General features: G+C 43.6%; 1 protein-coding gene across 3 annotated transcripts in view; it reads left to right on the forward strand.

Annotated features, from left to right (window-relative positions):
- BARD1 (BRCA1 associated RING domain 1) overlaps positions 1 to 22,107 on the forward strand; it is a 489,699-nt gene that overhangs the window by 291,518 nt on the left and 176,074 nt on the right. For all 3 annotated transcript variants that reach the window (XM_085648552.1, XM_085648554.1, XM_085648555.1), the window contains 2 exons: positions 1,612 to 1,692; positions 10,295 to 10,467. In XM_085648552.1, the coding sequence (XP_085504678.1) occupies positions 1,612 to 1,692; positions 10,295 to 10,467 (254 nt within the window). The remainder of the gene's footprint in view (positions 1 to 1,611; positions 1,693 to 10,294; positions 10,468 to 22,107) is intronic.

A 22,107-nucleotide genomic window follows, 5' to 3' on the forward strand; every position in this document is an offset into this window, starting at 1 on the left:
TCCTATTTTCATGCAGGGGTTTCTCTTCCACCTGTGTTTCAGGGGCGTTGAACCAGGGGTGTTGCTTCCTCATTGGCATCCTTTAAGGCTGCCTCATTGAGGGACATTTGTGCATCAGTGACATGGTCTTCCCCCTCATACCTTCACCTCCCATTATAAATTGAGACTGGGGAGATTTTGTCTGAAGATTTTGGCTCAGATGTTCCTACTGCAGTTCACTGATTTGTATTCGACCGAAACAAAGTTTAGTTTTCTTAGCATCTTTATAGGTGTTGGTTTGCCCTCGGGTAGCTATGCGCTTAATAAATGTTTCTTTCATTTCATTTCATTCATTTTCCTTTTTGGTTTAGTCAAGCTCTTTGGGAGGTGACTGTGATGAGGAAAACGGAGGAGGAATGTAATGACTCGGTTACTTAAAGGTAATCTTCATTACTTTGAGTCATAATCTTCCTCGTCACTGTCCTGTATCCCTCCCGCCTTTGAGAGTTGGCAGGACAAATAAAAGAGAAAACAGTGGGGCTCATTCAAGTCACTGGGCAAGTTGATGGGTCTCGTCTGTTTATTCTAATTCCAATTTTGTTGTTTGGTCTTTATGATTTGTTGAGAATTACAGGATGTGGTATGGGTTTGCCCCACCCTTATAGGTGAGGTGACAGGTACTTCCTGTCAGATCACCATTTAGGGTGGGGATTTTTTTCTATGGGTAAATGCTGTGCCCCAAACACACAGTGCTCAGAGGTGACTGTGATGAGGAAGGCTATAACTCAGAGTAATGAAGATTACCGGTAAGTAAGCGAATCAGTTAACACCATCTCGCACAACACGGTCATCCTGACAGATGTGTGAAGCAATCGGGAGCCAGAGCAATACAATATTAGCTGAACACGGCTTAAACTGTGGAATCCCGGCAGTTCATTTGAGTCACTAATTATCTCGTTGTCCACCTCTTGTCTTGTAGCATTTTTATTGAGGGAGGTAGCTGGGTTCACTCAAACCCATTTGCGGTCTGAGAAACCTGGAAATCTTCAAGGATAGGCCTGAGAGGGGGCACCGATAACCCTCATCATGAGCTACAAAACAGGCTTCCTGTACAAAGGTTCCTTTCAGGGTTATCTGCATCAGCCTGTAGCTTCTTGTGCCCATCCCATCTAAAGTCAATTCCTGACTCGTATCTCCTGTCCCTCAAATTTCCACCTGACTCACACTGTCCTTCATTCCAGCCCAAGCTCCAACAATGCCAGTGAAGTCATCAAAGGCACTTTAGTTCTGAATTGCACTGGAACATTCTGTCCAACAGCAAACAAACACCTGTTGCGCAGATAGATTAAAAAGTCGATAACTCTGAGGAAGTGCATTTCCGAATGAGTAAACAATCCACTGCAATAGTGAATGCTGCCTAGAGTACACAGTGCTCCACTAAATAGTGCCATTTTTTTGGTCCCGATAGTAGCTACAGATAGGTACTGCTGTGGTACATATAGAAACAATGTAATGACTGAAGCTGAAGCAGCAGGTGGAAAAAACTGGCAGATAAAAGTATAGCTGCTTATATTGGTTTACTGGACTGTGTGATCTATTGTGTGATCTTTGATGGCATCTTTTCTTGCACAGGGCGACCTTTCGGCGGTGGAAGACCTCTTGAAAAATGGTGGGGACCCCAATGTTAAAGATCATGCGGGATGGACACCTCTGGTAAGTATCGTAACTATTAACTATTCTCAGACCCCCTGCCCAGATTTCTGCAAGTGAAGGCCTCCTTTGTCCTATGCATTGTTTTTTCCTGAGATTCTGCGATCCTGTTAGGGAAAGAACTCATTTTTGGTAGTATCAACCATAGAAATAAAATAATTAACCAGCTGATTTTCAGGTGAAGAGGGGCCTTTATGTACTCTCACCACCTGATCAGGGGACCAACAATAACGGAAATATATATTTACTAATACCAATGAGAAAACCAGAAGATCCTTTATTAAACTCAGAATGATACTAGTATATAATAATCAGGATAAGGCACTGAGAAACATTATCAGGCAAAACTGGTCAGTAGTTCTTAATGACCCTGTTATCGGCCATGCTCTTCCACAAAAATTGTCAATTACATACAGACGGGCTCAATCTATGAGTAATTGTCTTGTCAAGAGAAGTACGGAGGTAGTTGAGCACAACACTTGGTTTTTGCAGTGCAAGGGCTTTATTAAATGCAAAAGCTGCAAAGCCTGCCAATTCGGGTTAAATAACCACTTATACCACACTGTTTGGCAAAAAAGAATGTAAAATTTCGAAACCACTGACTTGCAAAACTGACTATGCTATTTATGTGCTGGAGTGTTCCTGTGGAATACGCTACGTAGGTAGCACTAAACTCCAAGCTCACAAAAGGATACTCCAGCTCATACGTGCAATAGTTAATCAAGATCCAACCTATCCAGTGGCCCGACACTTCAAGGAGATACATAACAAAACCCTTGAACATCTTTTATCTAATTGACACAGTGCCACCTAACAGAAGAGGGGGTCACAGAGAAGGGGCTCTAAGGACATTAGAGACATGTTACACTCTGGACCTAGACTCCAAACACCCTAGGGGACTTAATACAACAGAAGATCTCTTCACCTGTCTTTAAACTGCTATCTCCAACTTCATAAAACGAATCAATTGATCAACTACAACATCGAATCAAAAGAAATAGACCTACAGGTACAGCCCAACAACGTAAAGAAGGAGGGGAGTACACAAATTGGGAGATATAATCCCGCCCCCATCATTGCCTTTTTGAAAATTGTTCATTTCATTAACAGTGTATTTAAACAGGTATTATCAATTCAGAGGATGTTTACAAAAATTTAATCTTTGTGCTGTACACGCCATAACCAGAATTCAATTGTTTTTTAACCTCAGCACTAGAGCACTTTAATGTAAGGAACACGGGTGGTTAAACACACAGCAACACTTTTTGTACTAATGAATTTGCACATGCACTTTATACAGTCTTAGATATTCAATATGGATTTCTCAAAACATTATATAAGAATACAGATACTTGCCTTGTTTTAGATCATAGTAATTCGTTGTTTAGAGGAGATTAAACATACTGTTAAAATTATTACGTGTATTTATACAAAAACTTTAAATCATGTATTTATTAAGGTATTTTTATGAACATATTTCTCTAACAGCAAATTTAATGGATTTTTAATATCTATGTTGAACAAGTCTGTATTACGTACTATAACAGATTTTGTAGTATGTCTTTGCTTTCTATGACCAAAGGTTTTTTCAATTCATCACCTGTCACTTTAAAAGGGTAAAAAATCACTCCATCGATTGTCATGTGATCAAGGCCTAAATGGGAAAAATCATTTTGAAATCTGAAACGATTGAAGCATGAGCTGAAAGACATGGAGCAGACAGATATACATAATCCAGAGGTCTATATTCTGTCATTTAGGTGGTTCACGCTTAATCCATATGCTTGTTTTAAATCAAGTGGACCACTCTGTGGATTTTATTTTCTCTTTTGCAGAAACAGTTGTTAAGTAATGGTGAAACAATAGCGTAAGTAATAAAAAATTCCAAACAGTCCCACAACAGTGTGACAACTATTCAGTGGTGGCCGGTACTTTTAGCATGAAAGATAGTGGATAGGCCACACATGCACACACAAACATTTACTCACTCACCCCTGCGTTTACAAATGTGCGCGCACACACCCATTCACAACAAATTCATACATACACACACACTCACGCACCAAAGATTAAAAAACATAACACATGGCTGTTCTGCAGGTCTCGGAGATTAAATCTTTGGAGGTTACACAAGGGTTGGGACTGCTGCCTCTTCTCATTGGCTGACCGTAGGTTAGCCAAAGACAAGAGGCAGCAGTCCCTCACTCGTCACAGAGTGGGGTAGGGTCAGTGAGATTGCCGACCCCACCCCACTTTGTGACAAGGTATCACTGATTGACACTCGGCCTGAGGCACTTCAGGGCTTAAAACTGAAGCTCCCAGGTTTGCCGCAATAAGTGACACTCCTCTTTGTCACGAGGGGGAGCACCTTGAGACACATTTGCTAGGCTGAGGAGGTAACAACAGTGGGCCTGTGAAATCCTCAGCCTGGCAAAGTTCAGCTCAGGCATCCAGGTGCCTGCAGCAAATGTCTAGCTCCTGACTGCCGGACCGGGACAAAAAGAGTATTTACCAGGCTGACCTTTGCTCAGACTGATAGACAATATTCTTGTTGGGACAAGGGATCCGAATAGGGTGCGACCGCAACTATTGCCTTACCCACTACTGCTACAATATTTTCTGCACGCACACTGATTAGGTTTGAAAGCTGTGGTATGTGCATCATATATGTTGTGTGCCATTCTTGGTTACAGATTTGGCATGTTTCCGCTGACATAATAACACACTCACGTGTGCAGTCCCTCTCTCGATCACTGTGAATGGGGATCAAGACTGTGTGCCTGGCTAATCAGTGTGATCCCCTGTCAGCACTGTCCTTGTGACCCTGGGTCTGCAAGTACTTGGGGACACACGGAGTACACTTTGGTCCTCTTAAAAGGTCATGTTGACCAACAATGCTGTGGCTGCATCCCCAGCCCTTTCATGTAGCATCAGTTGACAGAGCCCAAGTCTTTCATCCTCTTTGGAAATTGTAAAGTGGCTGCCCACTGCCTTTGTTATGAAAGGAAGGACCTATGCCAGCAAAGTGATAACTACTTCTGCACTATGATAGTAATTAGATACACAAACGTTTTGACACTGCCCAACACTGGGGCGAATGGTGACTACAATGCTGCAGCTCTAAAAGTACACATCAGTTGGCAGTTGAATACCAACTTTAGTGCTGTGACATGCTAAGGTTAGCCAGTGAACCTTTTTTATACATAGATGAGCAAACTGGTCAGCAGGAGTATAATAATAGACTCCGACATAAAAGTCCATTCACTGCTCAAGCATATCCGAATTCTGCCTAGCCCAAGGGCATCTAGGGTTGGAACCATCACACATTTTCAGGACAACAGGTGATCCTGATAATCTGTCATTATCGCTGCTTTCCTCTGTCATGGAGCCTGGTGTGGTGACCAAAAAGGTGTTTATAATCTCCTTAGTAGGGAAGGTGATTGATTTGCAAAATTCAGGTGGTAAAGAAGGGCTTGCTCCAACATGAAGTAATTTTCTGAAAGAAATCCATAGATCGCCAGAGTGCGTGATTCTCGCTTTTCATGTGCAATTCTCCTACACCTTCAGACAGTGTACAACACACAGTGGGTGGTGGTAGTAAAACTAGCTTATGAAATAGACCTAGTACTTCTGTTAGTGTACCTAGCTATCATGAAAGTAACAGCCTCTGCTATAGTCGAGCTATAATATTAGTAATTGTAGGATAATTCTCTCCTTAGTCTTAAAAAGAACTCTGGACTTTCTTTTATATCAGCTAACACATTTTACGTTCTATGTCATGGCCAAAAGAGAGGATTGAGGTATTTCAAAGCTTACTCGCTACAAAAGATTCAAATTTACCATTGTTTTTTACAAAAATTGTGTAAAACTAGACCTCTTGACAACGCCAGTGCCTGCATAATATCTTCCAGTCTGCTTCGAATCCAAACAGCGTTGGTAGCCCTAGCTCCCCTGGCAGAATGGCCATTAGGAAGGGAAACCAGCATTGGTATAGCCTATAGGTCTCGCTTTTGGGACCTCATAAGTGTTTAGCCATGCAACAGTTGATGTTGTTGAACCAAGGATATTGTGCTGCATAACTAAATACTTATAAGGTCCCAAAAGCGAGACCTATTGGCTATGCCAATGCTTGTTTACATTCGTTGTCCAGACATAGTCAGTGTTTTCCCAGTGACGTTAAGGACATGAATATAGGGTATGGGGTAGGGACCCGTTTCAAAGTCCATTCTAAAATATGTTACTCTGACAACCTAAAGCCCTGCTTATATCGTTTTGGCTGGCATAAGAAATGGGGCCTGCCCACTCTTTCATTTCACAAAGTTTAACATGCGGTTTGATATGCTCTACCCTTAAGCCAGCAGACTTCGAGGTGACCAGGGTACATTCCGTTTCAGTAAATTCAAAAAATGTCGCATGTGCCTTTTATCGAGCTGCCAACCAACCCCGGACTGCTTTGTTCACGTATAGCGATGTGCAGTGGACTAAGGCAGAGGAACTGTGCAGCAGTCTACAGTGCTTCCCCAGTCAGCTATAATCTGTGAAGAACACCCTCCATAATTCTACTGGACCCTGTACAGAGTCCAAATATCTCTTACTCTGACCACCAAGGCTCAGCAATGCTCCCTCTCCCTAGCCCAAGACTACAGATGCCTGGTTAGGCAGGCCCGGGCTGATACAGGGTGCCATCGACTGAACTACAATTAATTCACCCCAGGTGGCCATCAAGCAAGCTGATCCCGCTCCAAACTAGCCGGGCTAGCACCGACTGTAAGAGGATGTCTTGGATAAAAGCAGTTCGGCCTCAATATTAACTTCCACACTACATTGTGTACTCGCGTTGGAATCCTGTGCGGAGGACTAGGATTGGCTGAGGTTTCACGGGTGCTCCAATCACAGTTCACTTTATACATCAGCATTACTTTCCACTACCAAGCAGACTCTCAAAGTAAGCTTTAAATGGCGATTGGTTGTTATGCGACCTGGAAGTTCTAAAATTACACACAATTGAAGTTAGGCTGATGTTCAGACGCTCATGGTGTATAAGTAGTCTACAGGTAGATAGACGCTTTTATTTCACCATAGTAGTAGTTGACGTCCAGTGGCTTGGATACATATATTTGTACAATATAACTTTTTTGCACTTATCATTCCGAGTTATAATGTAAGGTTTGAATTATGAATTTGACTCTACAATTTTGAATCACAGGATATTATTAAGTAGCATAAAACCTTTCTTGCAACAATTGGCTTTGATTTGACGCATCTAATAATATCCTACGAGTTCAAGTTAACCAGGTACTATCTGCAAGTCAGGGATAATGCATCTCTAAAATGCACAAGGAGTGACTGAGTGGGTGCTATGGTACTGCTACTGAGCACAAATTGAGAAACCACTGTCATTTAGGCTTTGGACCATTACCACGAAGTGACTGCTACACCTGTATTTCAGGTGAATAACGTCAGTTCAACTAATTATATTTATCGTACTTTCCAACAACTTTATCACTCTAAATTAATGATTTTAATTTAGGACAAGCCTGAGTGTATACAACAGCAACATTATGTAGTTCTATTTGCAACACATGTATTCCTATTTAAAAGATGTAATATTTAACAAGCATTGGCCGCGCGGCCCTAAGAGTAACGGCCACGCGGCCGTGAAAGCGAAAGTGATCGTGATCAAAGCGAGAGTAGCGAAAGTGATCTCGAGTGGTGCACGCGCAGCAGTGATCGCGCTGGAAGGGAGGCAGATGGCGGCTGCGCGCGTGCACACTTGCGTGACCGCAAGCGTTAGGCCAGCGAGGTAGCACTTTGAAAACCCGTATACTAAATATCTCACAGAGCAGCGCATGTGCTGGCTCAGGCGAGACCTAAAAAAAAACAATTCCAGGCCTGTTTACAAAAGCTGTTAAGCTCCTTGAGCCCAATGCTTCGTGTAACCTGCTATTCTCACAGGCACCTAACCACACTTATTTTAGGATGATCAGAAAAGCTGGCAAAGCAATCATGTTAAACGTTTGACTTAGTTCTCCTGAAAATAATAAAAGTTTTTCTGTTCAGTGTAAACATCCTTGCTGCTAAATTCGACTTTTGTATGTGTGACTCACTTCTACAAGACATAAGACATAGTGTCATTGTTAACTTGACTGACAAGTTATTGTTGGAGCCATTATCTCTGTCTGCCAAACTGAAACATGTACGAGACCTTGTTCCTGGGAAAACGTACATTTGGGTGACCTGGCGAAACTAAAACTGCTCAGTTTGTTGATTAGTAGGAGCTCCTTAGTGGACACCATGTCCACCAGGGTGTAGCCTGTTGACATAGGCATTCAGAATGAGTGGGTTATCTGGAAGGCCTTATTCTTGATGGCCAACTGGAACAAAAAATGTACAGCTTGGACAGTGTTTGCCCCCACAGAGACAAATTCCCATTCCAGGCCCTAGCAACGCCTTCCTTAAAAGAGGGAAGAAAGATTTAAGAATTTTCAGAAAGTTCCATAAGAATTGAAAACTAAATTTGAGAGCTTCAAATCAGGGTCACCAGAATCCATTGTTTCTTCAGTCTTCAAATCGCCGAAATCCCTCAGAAGGAGAGAGTTTCATTTGGTGAGGACATTGTTCCACATTATGTGAAATCACTCGATCACGACATGTGTCCAAAGTCATTAGCTACCCTCACAGACATTGTGGACCTCATGTCTAGCAGGCAGTTGATTTACTTCACGGCCGACATGCCATCCTAAAGTGGACACAGTACCTCTTGATCTACCAAGCTCTGCTGCTCTTGGGAAAACAGAATGAACCTCGGCTTTAAATGAGTTAAACTAACTCTGTCTTGATCCCCTGTATTGACAGCTAAGTCAGTGATTAATCCTTATAACTTATGGAGAAATAATTTGACCCTACCAAGAATCTATCTTGTTCATGGCTGAATGGGCATCAGCTGCCACGTCTTTCCTGCCAAAAAGCTTAGATGCAAACTCTGTTTGGTATGTCCAAAGCAAGATAAGAAAGCATCACAGTTCACAAGTTTGCACTTGAAATACAAGTTGAAAATGATTCAGAAAAATGCCAGTCACCATTACCAAAGATACGCAAGTGGCTGCCTCAGCTCAAAGAAAGAGGTGGAAAGACTATATTTAGAGGACTTGCTAGGACTTGGGGGAAAGCAAATTGGTTGCTTTAGTGACATGATGTATGTATGGCCCTCTACGCCGGAATCAACAAAAAACTCCTCTGCAAACTCCAGACCATGCAGAATTCCGCAGCCGGACTGATCCTCGATATCCCATGGCATAACCACATCACCCAACACCTCCCCCCCGTCGAAAGAAGTTAACTTTCAAGCTGCTCACGCAATCCTACAAGACCCTCGACAACACCGGACCCCAATACCTCAGCCACTGTATCTCCTTCCATACCCGCTCAGTCGACCTCTCCTTAGCCACCGTCCCACGCTTCTACAGGACCAGAGCAGGTGGAAGGTTCTTCTCCTAGCTCGCAGCCACGACCTGGAGCGACCTTCCCCTTCACCTCCAGCAAAGCCCGACACTGCACCAATTGAGGAAGGACCTCAAGACCTGGCTCTTCGAATGACCCCAATGGAACTGCTCACATCCACCCCATAGCGCCTTGAGACCTTAACGGGTGAGTAGTGTGCTCTACGAAACGTTGACTGATTGATTGATCTTTGAGGAAAGCTAAACATTCTCCACGGTTTGTTATTTTGGGTGGATAGTTATGGCAAGCTCGCAGTTACATTTCATAGTCCTATTTAGCTTAGCTTTGCACTTGCCAAACTGAAGGTCCAAACAATATGTAGCGAAGGGACATTCACATGCTGTTGTCCTGGGCTGTTGCTCTGTTTACTGGCGAGCTTAGTGCTACAGTGCAGCCATGACTGTGCTGTTCCCTTGTCTTATCCCCCAAGCTTGCATTAAGGTTGGAATGTGTCCTCATATGAACAAAACACTATTAGGATAAGTAATTATACATTGTGCATGTGATGTTTTGTGGCGCACAAGCATCACTTTCTGGCCTCTTCACAGTGCTTGTCTGCCAGATAGAAGATACAAAAACAGGCTTACATTTTGCAGTCAAGGGCGACAATTATTTTGTTGAATCACAAAGAATGGAACGTCCATATGCTGATGAGAAAGAGCCCCCTAGCAGAGAGGGGTAGGGGTACCCCTATCCGTTTATTGAGGTGCTTAGGCTTGCTAGGAGATGGCACTTACTCACTGGACGCAAAAATTGCTTCAATAAGCACACACCGAATATATGCAAATGAGATGGTTTCGGCACACTAAAGACATCACTATACACCATGAATTTTGAATGTTAGTTGCAGACAGATGTAGAGGTGTTGATTGCACTGGGCGTTTAGCACCCGTTTTTCAATCTTTCTGGATGACCAATATATCTGACGTTTTACTCTTTGATCGTCCTAAAAATAGAAGTAATTTGCTGTTAGGGAAATCTAGTTAGTGAAGTATTCTCTCTTTTTTGTTGTAATACTGCTGCCTGCTTATCTCCCTTGTTTTTCAATTTGTATTTATTTATTTTTTTAACCCTTGCGTGCGGCATGCCGCCTTTCACCCACCAGCACGAGGCCTGCAACCACGGACACGTGGCAGTCGTGGAGCTGTTGCTGCAGCACCGGGCATTGGTGAACACGACGGGCTACCAGAACGACTCTCCGTTACATGACGCAGTCAAGAACGGACACACCGCCATAGTGAAGCTACTTCTGGCGCATGGAGCCTCGCGGGAAGCTGTGTGAGTAAATCCAAACACCATCGTTCATTCTCCAAGTCTCGAGGATGGTAATCCCCAAATAGTTTACTTCTTAGTATTTCTTTATAGTTGGTCTGTCAGTGTAACCAGTAACTTGACTTGATAGATATTTACACCCGCTGCGGAATGCTGAAGGCTCTTATCCGGCGAGACCCTCATACTTACTGTCTGTCCTCTTTCTGAGATGGACAAACTGAGCAGCTGAGTTGGCAAATTGGAGTTTGTGCACCTGATTTGCGCGTTTTGCTTCTTTTCGAAGCAACTGTTCCCTTAGCGCACACTGCTAGATTTCTTCCTTCGGAATGTGAAAGGGAAACATTTCAGATAAGCGAAAATTACAGTGAAATGTGGGATATTAGTTCTAGTGAAACAAGAGTTTGCTCCCCTATATGGATTTCTGGGCCAGTTGTAAAGGGATATGGTAAATTTCTTATGAGTAATAAAAGGCAATATGTAAAGGAGGGATTACACACCATGCTGCTTTGCGACTCAGCCTTCATTTTGGGCTGCAACGCAAGATGGCCATCCCATAGGATTCACAGAGTTCGGGCCTGTTAATATTAATGGAGGGTTCTGTTGGCAAATTCACCAAACAGTTTGCAGGCCATTGTTACAAGGCACAGCGATTCACAAGGAGTAGGGGTCGCCTCTTTCCCATCTCTTCCTCCTGAATCTTAATTAGTTGCACAGTGCATGCACATTGCAGATCGGAAAGACCTTTCCAATGTTCGATGTGCCTTTGGTGCATAGTGGCTTGTGGTTTTGTGATTGTGATTACCAAGCCTGTGATTTTGCAATTTACAGTTTTGCACTTACAATGTGACTTTGTATGAACATTCACTATTTTTGTATTTGGATGAATGTCCCCTGGGCATATTCCAAACACCCCCCTTTCACAAGTACATTTTGACATACAATGCCTTCTCTAGGGATCCTCTGTAATGCACTTAATGTTGCCTGCCAAGTACTGAATCCTGGAAGGGTTGACATCAATCTATCAAGACAGTCCAGTGAACGGAAAGTGGTAGGAATTTGGAAGCAGAGTATTATGACTGTATGCACCTCCTATACTAGAGGTGGGCAAGACAACAAATTAAGAGGAAAGCTGAGCCAGAGCCTTGCCTAGAAAATATTTACTATGTAATTCATACCACAAACCACGTAAAATATGATATCTTCAAATTCAAAAAAGTGTATCCCTTTAACACGTGGAAGCTTTAACGTCAATAGGGCCATAAGAGCGCTGCACTGAGAAGTACTTATTAAAAGTGATAGTTCGTACAACTGCTAGTCTGAACACATACTTGAAAGTGTTTTTGCATGAGATAACGAAGAAAAACGTTTTGGTGAAATACAATATTTGCCTAACAGCACACAATTTATGCAGAGAAGCCGCAATTTATCCAGGTTTTCTAGTTTCACTTTGTACAAATCAGCCAGTAAATGCGTGTCTATTTATCCTTCCTTATGCAAGGTACTGTTTATACTGCTTAGTGCATTTTTCTGTCGTTTTTTAAATATAGCTCTAACACATTCCCAAAGCACTACTGCCTAGAAGACAGCCAGGTCCAATGGGAAGGGCCCTTCTTCCATTACTTCCTGCAAGATGTTCTGGTCTCCGCCCACCCACCTTAACCTCCACATTTGGGAGATACTGCTTTGTTATCTGTTCTAAAGGTGAGGAATCTGCTGCTAGAAGTATGCATCACAAGAACAAGTTATTGCTTTTCTGTTGGATACTCTAACCGCAGATTCCTCACTGCCCCCCACCTTCATGTGGATGTAGAGTGGTCTCTTCTTACCATCTTAAACTATCCCAAACTAGAGAACGGCGCACTGCTGCTGTCAATTGTTTTGTGCTCTGTGTAGGAGGGTGTGGAAAGAGTTGAGCAAGAAACTGACATCGACATGCAAGAGTAGCGCTTTTATGTAGCTCCTCTCTGTCACTTCTGGGGCGTAACTGGAGTCGCTCGACATGCAGCGGCATTGCTAGGAAGTATGGCACCTGGGTAATCTTCTGAAAGTGAGGCATCGCCGGCTAGATAGCGTGTCCAGAAAGAGCGTCGATGAAAGCAAGTAATTAGCTCGTTAGTAAGAGCAACTGTTTCACAAACATTTTCCTGCACGCTGGGGCGTCTTTTCCTGAAACCCGTGAGGTAATATGACTCTTGCTGCTCCTTCCTGCTTTGAGGTGCGGTGCAGCTGTTCCTTTTAGTCTCTTAGCTTCTACTAGCTGCCCACTGATTGCAGCGCAAATTAGTGTTCATCTGGTGCACCTGGAACACGCTATACATTCAGTGGCAGGCGGTGCCCCTCGAAAATGGTGATGCATACATAGGATATGTTTTCCCCCGGTATTTAAACAGCGCGAACTCGATCTCTTACAGTATGGGAGCGCTTAACCTGAGCACCAGTTACAGATACAGATGTAAATGTAACTAGTGCTCATGGTAAGCGCTCCCATACTATAAGAGATCGAGTTCCCGCTGTGTAAACACCAGGGGGCAAACAATGGACATGATGTTTTTAATGGCCTTGTGACATCAAAAATGTGACATTTTTGATGTTTCAATGAAATTAGACGCATGCGGCTGCTCCACGACTATTGTTTTCTCCCCAGTATTTACATAGCACAAACTCAATCTCTCACAGTATGGGAGCGCTTAACGTGAGCACTGGGTCTGACAGCGCCGGGACACTCTGTTTGAGTAGCTGAGCGCTTAACAAAACCCCTCATAACATAACATAACATAACTAGTTACATTTATGCACGACTCAAACCATTAAAAAAAAGACCTTACCTGATCTTGTCACGTCGGGCCGACTCTTTTAAATCGATTGTGCTGCCTGCCTGCTGCACTGAAGAACGCCACATGTCGAGCATGGGGAAACTAAGCACCTCAGCCAATGAAAGCAGTGCTCTCATGCTGTTTATAATAGTTAACAGCATAAGAGCACTGCAAGGATTGGCTTGGACAGACAAACACAATGCTCCATCGGAGACCGATGGGGCTGTGTGCCTGGTTCCCCAACTCACAGGCACGGATGATTGGTAAAGCCTGAACTGAGCATGGCAGGCTGGTCACAAGCAAAAGACCGGTCAACCTGACATGCACAGTTCAGATACACAGCCCCAGCTTGTCATGGCATATAAACCACGCCTCCACCAGTATACCTTCTATGTACCGGCATACTGCGTGCAATTTAACTGCTGGCTGGCAGGGGTCAACACCCCCTTGCCCTTATGGAGAAACCGTCCCAGCATACTATGCTAATTTACCGTTCTGGTGTATTTTCTGTATTTCACCAGAATAAAGCTAACTGAACCTTTACATTTTGGTCAGGATGATTGTTCATTATGTGGCAGCCTCTTTTTCTGGCCAGAAGTTCTCAAAGCCATTCACAATAGCCCTTGTAAGAAGGCTCCGGGTCTAGATTGAGTCCTTCCCAGCCCTGGATTTTGGTCTCCTGTACTCAACAGTGTATTCAACTCTGTCGGTAGGGTGGGGGCCTGCATTCGTGGCGTTGGGCAATGCCCATGACCCAAGGTGTTATCGCCTGTGAGAGAAGGTGGTTCTGACCAGCTGAGTCGCCCAGATTTTTTGCTTTTGAGCACCTGATTTTCGAGCTTTTACTGTGGGAGAGCCTCATAAGCTGGGACTCACTTATGATAAAATGGACTGTATGTGGGTTCCACCGGTGTCCGCTTTGTGAGATACGGCCGCTGTGTTGCAGCCAGGGTAAGGGGAACTGGACAGGTTACATGTGGACATGTGTGCCCACGTGTGTGCACCCATGTAATGGCTGAGTGGGGGAGATTCCTGTTGTGCGCAGCCCAGGAGCTGGGTACAGATAGAACGGTGTGGAAGGGACTATGCAGAATTGGGTGGTGACATGGAATAGGCCTTATAATGTGGGGAGACACATGTAAGGGATAGTCAGTGTGCTTTACTGTTTCACTGTAGAAACACTCCGTTATCCTCCTATGGATTAGGAGACCACATGGGGTAGTTTAGGTTTTCTAGGGCCTACAAAATCCTGACACTCACCAAAGTACACTGTAAGTTGTGTGAAAAGAACCATTCTGCTATGTCCAAAGGCATATCTGTATGGCTTATGAGTCATCCAGAAATTTAATATTCCTCGGACTCCGTACAGAACCAGAGCCCGGCCTGGTGTGACCTGCCAGCCTGGATTAATTACCTTCCTCCCCAAGCTCTAGCATCAGAGGCGGAGCCCTACGCTGCATGCCGTACCCAGGGCGAAGGTCTTCTCTCCAAGAGGGAGGGATGGGGTGAAGCTGTAGGGCATCAATCAGCTGCTGTCACCCGGTGCCAGGCAACTGGCCTGCTCCAGACACGGACCATGAAGTCAGCCAGTGGGGGAAGGGGGCTTTTCAGAGACAATGCGGCATGAGACCCCTGGATGACGCCATCTTGAAATATCCCAGAGGCCTGTGCAGGAAGGAAGGATCATGGGCAGAGAGGTGATGTGTCACTGCAGGATAGGGGAGAAGTGCATTCCTGCCAGCCCCCTCCATTTTCTCTTAAGTGGTCTTGCACAGGAAGAGGAGCTCTCTCTGTGGTGTGGTCTTGCTGAGGAAGACTGAAGCTGGTGACTGGCCCCATGGGCAGTTGGAGGAAATACCCTGACTGAACCAGGACTCTGGACTGTGCCTCTGAGAGAGTCCAGGGCCAGTCGGAGGAAGCCTGCGCTTCTGCGCAAGGAGAGGAGAGGCCCAGAAGGAGAGACCGGCGAAAGTCTGCCTCAGGGATCCAGTGAAGACAGCTCCTTGAACAATTAACCCTCTTGAACACCAGGAGGCTAGGGCTGGCCACCAGGAACAAAATGAGACCAAGATTGGTGAAACTGGTTCACCGAGGGCCGAGAAAGGCCCCACAGAAGGTAGGCGACCTCTGACTTTTCATCAGACCGACGACAAAGCACGTGGGATCCGCTGTAGGTCCCTGATGTGCCCCCAGCGTGGGTCAGGTCCCGGGGGCTGCCCTCAGAAGAAGGTGATTTTGGGGTGCACCATCGCTCACCCCGTGAAGGTGCCTACGGGGCCCAGGTTCTTATTCCTAGGCCCCAGCGAAGTAAAGTCGGGGAGCGCCGTCGCGCCTCGTGAAATTTGCCCAGGAGCTTAACCCTGGGCCCCAACGAAAATGAAGGCTGGGAGCGCTGTTGCATCCCCCTTTAAGAGGACTCGGGGACCCAGGTCCATCCCTGTTTCCCGCAGAAGAGGAAGTCGGGGAGCACACCAAAGCTCTCTGTGAAGATGAGTGGGGACCAGGGCCTCATCCCTGGGCGCCAGCAGAGTTCAGCGGGGAGTGCCATCGCACTACCCCGCAGCGGGAGAAAGGAGGGGGGAGTGCCAATGCACTCCCGCCGAGGCCCCACCCAGCCGGCAGCAGTGTCCGTGTCTGCTCGCAGGAGTGGGCAGACCAGAATGAATGGCCGGCTCCCGCTGCAGCACGAGAGGTTGCTAGCCAGGCGGGGAGCCGGCGAGAGCAGCCGAGGGTAGGCTCCCCAAGCTGCTCTCCAACATACCAGTGCACGGGGTGCCCGAGTGGGACAGGTCCCCCAAGGAAGTACAGGATGCGGCGTGAAGCTGCCATCAAAGGCAGCGCGGCTCTCCCCGGAGCAGCGGGAGACTCACTGCTCGAATATGCATGCTCTAGAGGAAGCGACCCATAATGCTCTGCAGGGCATGGTTATGCCGTTAGGAAACCTGCTAGTTTTCAGAGTGTTGACCCCAGGAAGATGGGGTCACCTGATTTGAATGCAAATGTGCAGGGGGAGTTGCAGGAGCAAAGCAGAGCAGACTACCCCAGCACAGAAGTGGAAAGTCCCCACCCTAAGTCTCTGGTGACTTAAAGGAGATAAGCCTTCAATGGTTTTTGGATGTTTACAAGCATACCTAATGCTGAAACTTTTATCAGCTGGGAACTGATGGTTAGGACTACACAGAGGTGTGAGAGGCTTAATATGATTTGTCATAGTGGAGACATCTCCTAGAGATGCAAGGGTGTAATTGCACAGAAGGTGCATTTACGTAAATGTGTTCCTGGACTGGAGGTCAAATTCCCTATGCGATGCTATAAGTGAACTGGAAATATGTTGCCAGCATTCTTGCCCGGGTGCCTAATTGTAATTGCATAGTCATTTGATTATAAATGTGAGTCCTTTTAGGGGCTGTGACTGACTTGCATTGTATATGTTACCAGATACGAAAAGCACCCCTAATTCCAAGTTATGCTTAGACATGTATTCTTGCTACTGCATTAGTTGAACAACCAGACTATCAGCCACTGTGATTTAAGTGTGTATACTGTATGGTCAGTATGAGGTGCTCTCAGTCAGGGTCATGTGTCACTATTGCAGGTGTTCCCATTATAAATGCTTGTTGAAATACTTGGGTGGATAGCCACCTGAGTGGTGGTGCCAGTGGAAATGAACCTCAATCCAGGTTATGGTCAACCCGTGGCATTTGGGGGCAAGATGATGTTCATACATGTGAGTGGTGGTACCAGACCCCCCTCCTGCGGGCGGAGTGGAAATATATAAGCAATGTCAGGATGCATTTCCATCAACCTATGTGTATTTGTAAATTGATGCATAGTATTGAGTAGTTTGTTTGTAATAAATGTTCTCTTTCTTTTATAAAGAAAAGAACAGACTGGACAATCAATTATTGAGTGTTATTTCTGCGTACTTGTAAATTGTAATCATTAGCCCACACCACCTCCTTTGAGTACGCCTTGGACTGCTCTGCAGTGCTACCCTCTGAGAGTCAATCGCTACAATGGGGTGTTGGGTTCCCAGTGAAAGTCAAATGTAGACCCATTACTTGAGCAGGCCTCACAATTAATGCCTCGTTTTCCATCAGCCCAATATCCCTGCTTGATTCCATGACTAAAATAATTGGCAGAGTTATCCTGGAACAACTCCTTTCCTGGTAAATGAGAGTAATGGTCTCTCTCAGGTACAAGACGGATTCATGAAGGGTCTTTGGACAGTCGAGCAGTGCCTCAACTTACATCTTATAATGACTAAATGTAAATGTGCAAAAGGCACTCCTACCTGTTTATGGACTTATTGAGTGCCTTCTACTTTGTCAATAGGTCTAAATTATCGGTTACCCATGAGTCTCTGGGCCTTGGGCTCCTTTCTAAGGCTCCTTCATCTGGATCGCTCAGCCTCTGTTAGGTTTTGGAATGCAGGCAAGTGTACTCCACCTTTCATAGTTAACCGAGGCGTAAGCCAAGGTTGTGTACTTCTGTTTTTTACTTTATATCAATGATCTAGAAATTACAAAGGTGTCCTGCCAGGGCTGATGTACCACGGGTCGGGAAAAAGGCTGTGCCCGCTTTATTAAACCCGGATGACGCAGTACTTCTCACCAGAATGGTTAATGGCCTAAAGATTCTAATATCAGGTTTTGTGATATTTATGAAGGGGCATGATCTGGATACCAACTTTACTAAAACATTCACAATGGTGTGTGACCCTAGAAATACCAAAACCCATAATGTATGCATAAGAGGCAGGAAATTGGACAGGGTGAGTTATTTTCCGTATCTTGGCTTGGACTTTGATGATACTTGCACTTGGTCTCCCTGTCTTAGAAGTAGGTTGTAGTCGCTTTATCACATGCTCCCTGTATTGGTAGGAAACAGGTTGCCCCGATCTTGGAAATCTATCCAAGGAAATGACTCCCAACTGTGACATGTGGTATGGGGATCTGGGGATGCAGAGATGTTAGGGTGATCCAAGTGCAGAAGAATAGCTTCTGTTGATGCCTGCTGGGGGTTTACCCCCTCGACACCACATTTTCCTTTGCACCAGGAGCTAGGTTTGGAGTGTGTTCAAGATCTTATCAACGTTGCTCCTCTAGTTCTGAGCTCAATCGGGCCGTTATTAGAGACTGCCTCTCTTGTAACCGTGGAATTAATTTCCATGGTTAAAGTATATTAGAGACACTACTGTGACCTTGGTTTGTGCATATCTGAGAATCTAGATACTATCACAAAAAAGACAAAACCTAGGTTCAGGACTGCTTCACTATGCACAGGCAGGCCACAAGGGAGGCTGTGGAGGTGATGAAACCAGCAGTGAGAGATCATTGTGTAATGCAGATGTCAGCCGGGATTGCGCCTTACCTACTTTTTGTGCAGAATGTGTATGAACGAACACTACTGTCCCGATTCAGACTATGCACGATCTGGTGGTTGCTATGCTTCACACTAGGGCAGTACTCCTCTGCTGACATATGTGTTTGTCCATGTGATTAGCAATCAACTCCGTCCTTATTGCACTCTGTCTTTTTTGTAATTTCTATTTACCCTATACTAGGAGATTTGAATTGCCTTTGTGTGTAGGTGCAGGTTCACCAAATGTAAAGCTGCTCTGCTCTTTCTCCAGCAACCCAATGACTATAATACTTGCTACTCAGTTGGTTGCTTTATGAAATGCATCTTAGCCCAGAGGAAGAGAATGTAATTTTAACTGATGGTGTACTGCTCACTACTGCCCTTAATGTCCTGGTTTTTATTGCTCCTCGTCTCAAGTGATTAATTCAATACTGCATTATCCGTTGATAAAGCTTGTTGATGTGGCATGTTTTAAATATTCTTTTGAACTATTTTGTATATTTATTACTTCTTCTCTTTATATTGTGTAATTTGTAATGTGATTTATCTTTTATGATCTACTTAGTAAGATTGAATAAAGATTATTGAATTGAATAGAAAGAAAACGCTGTGACATCTATTACCAGTCTCCTGAACTCAGTCACATAAGAACACATGGAAGCAGGGTGAGCACACCCCAAACCACATGCTAATGGGTGCAATGGTTTGGACCATCCCATGTTTACAAAGAAAGGAGAGGAGGTTGGAGATCCAGTCTTGGGTCTGCACATCGAAAATGAAAATCACAATACAGGCTTTGAATAAAGCTGTAGAAAGACTGCAACGATTAGGCTGTGACCGTAACGTATACAAGGAGAAATGCATGAGTTGGCGTCCCGAAGGGGAATAGATCACTAACCTGATACTTACATGCATTGTCTTTAAAATAATTTGGTAGTTTTTCCACTTGGATTCATTGGTGTAAACCTCTCTTGGGCCATTTCGGGTTTCGCTATCATGACAATGTGCTTTTGCCATTTTATCAACACGCACGTGAGCACTTTATTTAAAGCATCCAACATGCACTGATAACATTACAAACCTAAATATGGTGTTTTGGGCGCTCTGCAGGTCTATTAAATATTGCATCATATACATGGACTATTATTACAAAACTGGTGCATCTTGGGATTCGTAGTAGTGTGACATCAAACCACGTGGGTTAATGGACACAAGCACCTCCCTGTGTTGCAATTCTACTCACCTGTGATCAAGGCTTTATTAAGCCGAAACGCGTAAGGAAATGAGGTTGCAGTCACTTTTTCTTTATGAAAATAAACGCATGATTTTTCATCCAGAATCAGGCTCTGCATCTCTTTTTGTTGGATATATGTATATATGTAAGTATGTGTATATATATATATGTATGTCTATGTATATATGTATGTCTGTATGTATATATGTAGGTATGTGTATGTATATATATTTATTTTTTTTAAACATATTTTTATTGCCATTTTCATATTTCACACATCGTACAACATACAAAGTTTTCGAATAGTGTAGTCAGACTGTACATTCCATGGTGGTACATAATATCTGCATATACTGGTGATACATCAAGTGGGAGCATAAACAACTTACAGATATATCGTAATGTGTATACCCTGTTGTCTCAGGTTCCAGACATGGCACAGGAATATATATATATATGTATTATATGTGTATTTCAGCAACAATGTGGTCAGATCGCCAGATCGCTCAGCAGCGGGTGCAGACTACGGGCCGGATCAAGGGCCAAAAAGTCAATTTTTCAACAAAGTTTAGTCGCACACACCAATCCTTCTTGTTCACACGTTTTTTATTTAAAAAACAGAGCCAGTCTGTCAACCGACGCGTTTCAGCCTGACAAACTTTGTTGAAATATATATATATATATATATTTATCACCAGATTCCGTAGAACAGCTTCAAAGCAGATACGGACACGGACCAGGTACTTCGTGCAGAAATTTTATTCAGTGCAGTATGTCGCCATAACGTTTCGGCTCGTCCGAGCCTTGATCACATGACAATGTGACTGAGTTAGACCACAGTTTTTAAAGTGACAGTGCTAATTGGTAAGGGTTCAAAGTTCAAGCATTTTGGCGGTTAATGGGAAATGGACATAGAAGAAATACACAGTCCAAGTGACAAAATGTAAACAGTGCACTCATAAATATTTCACAATATGAATTTAAAAACGGAAATAAATAGCATACAATGATTACAAAAGCAATTGTTTAAAATTAAATAGTTGTTCATAAATAATTAAAAAACAATTGTACAAATCGGCAAATTGTGCAAATTATATTACCCGTGACAATAGAACAGACTGTTCGTTTGAGAAGTAGTTAATGTCACATATAAATCTATTGACAACTAGGGTATGTATTAATTGGTTAAATCCAAATATAAATTATGTCTATTCCGTTGGGACAGTACGTATGTGGGTTAAATTCACAGTTATTTTCGTGTCACAATACACATCGGTCACATACTAATTGTCCTAAAGCGTGTAAATCGATTGTAAATTGCACTGAGTAATGTCGCCCATAGGATATTCTATGGTATGTCCACTCCCAACCACTGTATGTTAGGTATTGTGATACCGTAATTATGATGCCTTTCCTCCTGATTTGTGACTTGGTTTGTAGCTAGACTGAACCCTTAATTTACGTGAAAAAAGTGCGTGAGAGTTTCTTGAGAACTGAATCTCATAAGTGGAAAGGGGTACTGACTAATCCAGCAATACTGAGACAGTTCAAAATCCATCTTTGGTTTATACAGGAAGGTATTGGAAATATAAAATCAATGATGTTCAGTATATATTTATTTGTATTTAACAGCACAACGAAATCAGTAGTCTCAGAGTAGGAAAATCGAAGCTAATAGTCATGCGGGATGTTGAGGTAGAAGTGTTGTATACATGTAAAAATAATATATTAATACGTATAAAAATATATGAAGATTATTCAAATTCCGGATTCATAGCAATTAATGTTGTAGGTGGCAAGCATGTAGCGGATGTCAAAGGAATGGACAGACGCACATATGTGAAGTTGGTAAAACTACATGTAAAAAATATATATATATATATAAATATATGGGAAAATGTTATATTCTCTGTAGATATACTTAATTAAAATTTATTGAATAAAAATTAAAACAATAAATATTTAAGAAAGTTAAAAGATCCCCAAGGGGATCTACTATCAAAATTGAAAGAACCACCTCTGAGTTAAAGCAAACATGTATGTAAATCCTCTGTGATGTTAAGGCCTCCTGGGTGCTTAGTGTCAAGTTGTAAAATGTATTTGGTTTCCAATTTACGTAACTTAGACTCACAGTCACCCCCTCTTCTACTGGCATTAACCGCATCTATGACATAATACTTGAGACTCTGATTGTCGCTATTGTGATATTCTTTAACCCCTTCCATGCGGGGCGGA

This window comes from Triturus cristatus, chromosome 3_2 (genome assembly GCF_964204655.1).
Source record: "Triturus cristatus chromosome 3_2, aTriCri1.1, whole genome shotgun sequence".
In the NCBI taxonomy this organism is placed as follows: Eukaryota; Metazoa; Chordata; class Amphibia; order Caudata; family Salamandridae; genus Triturus; species Triturus cristatus.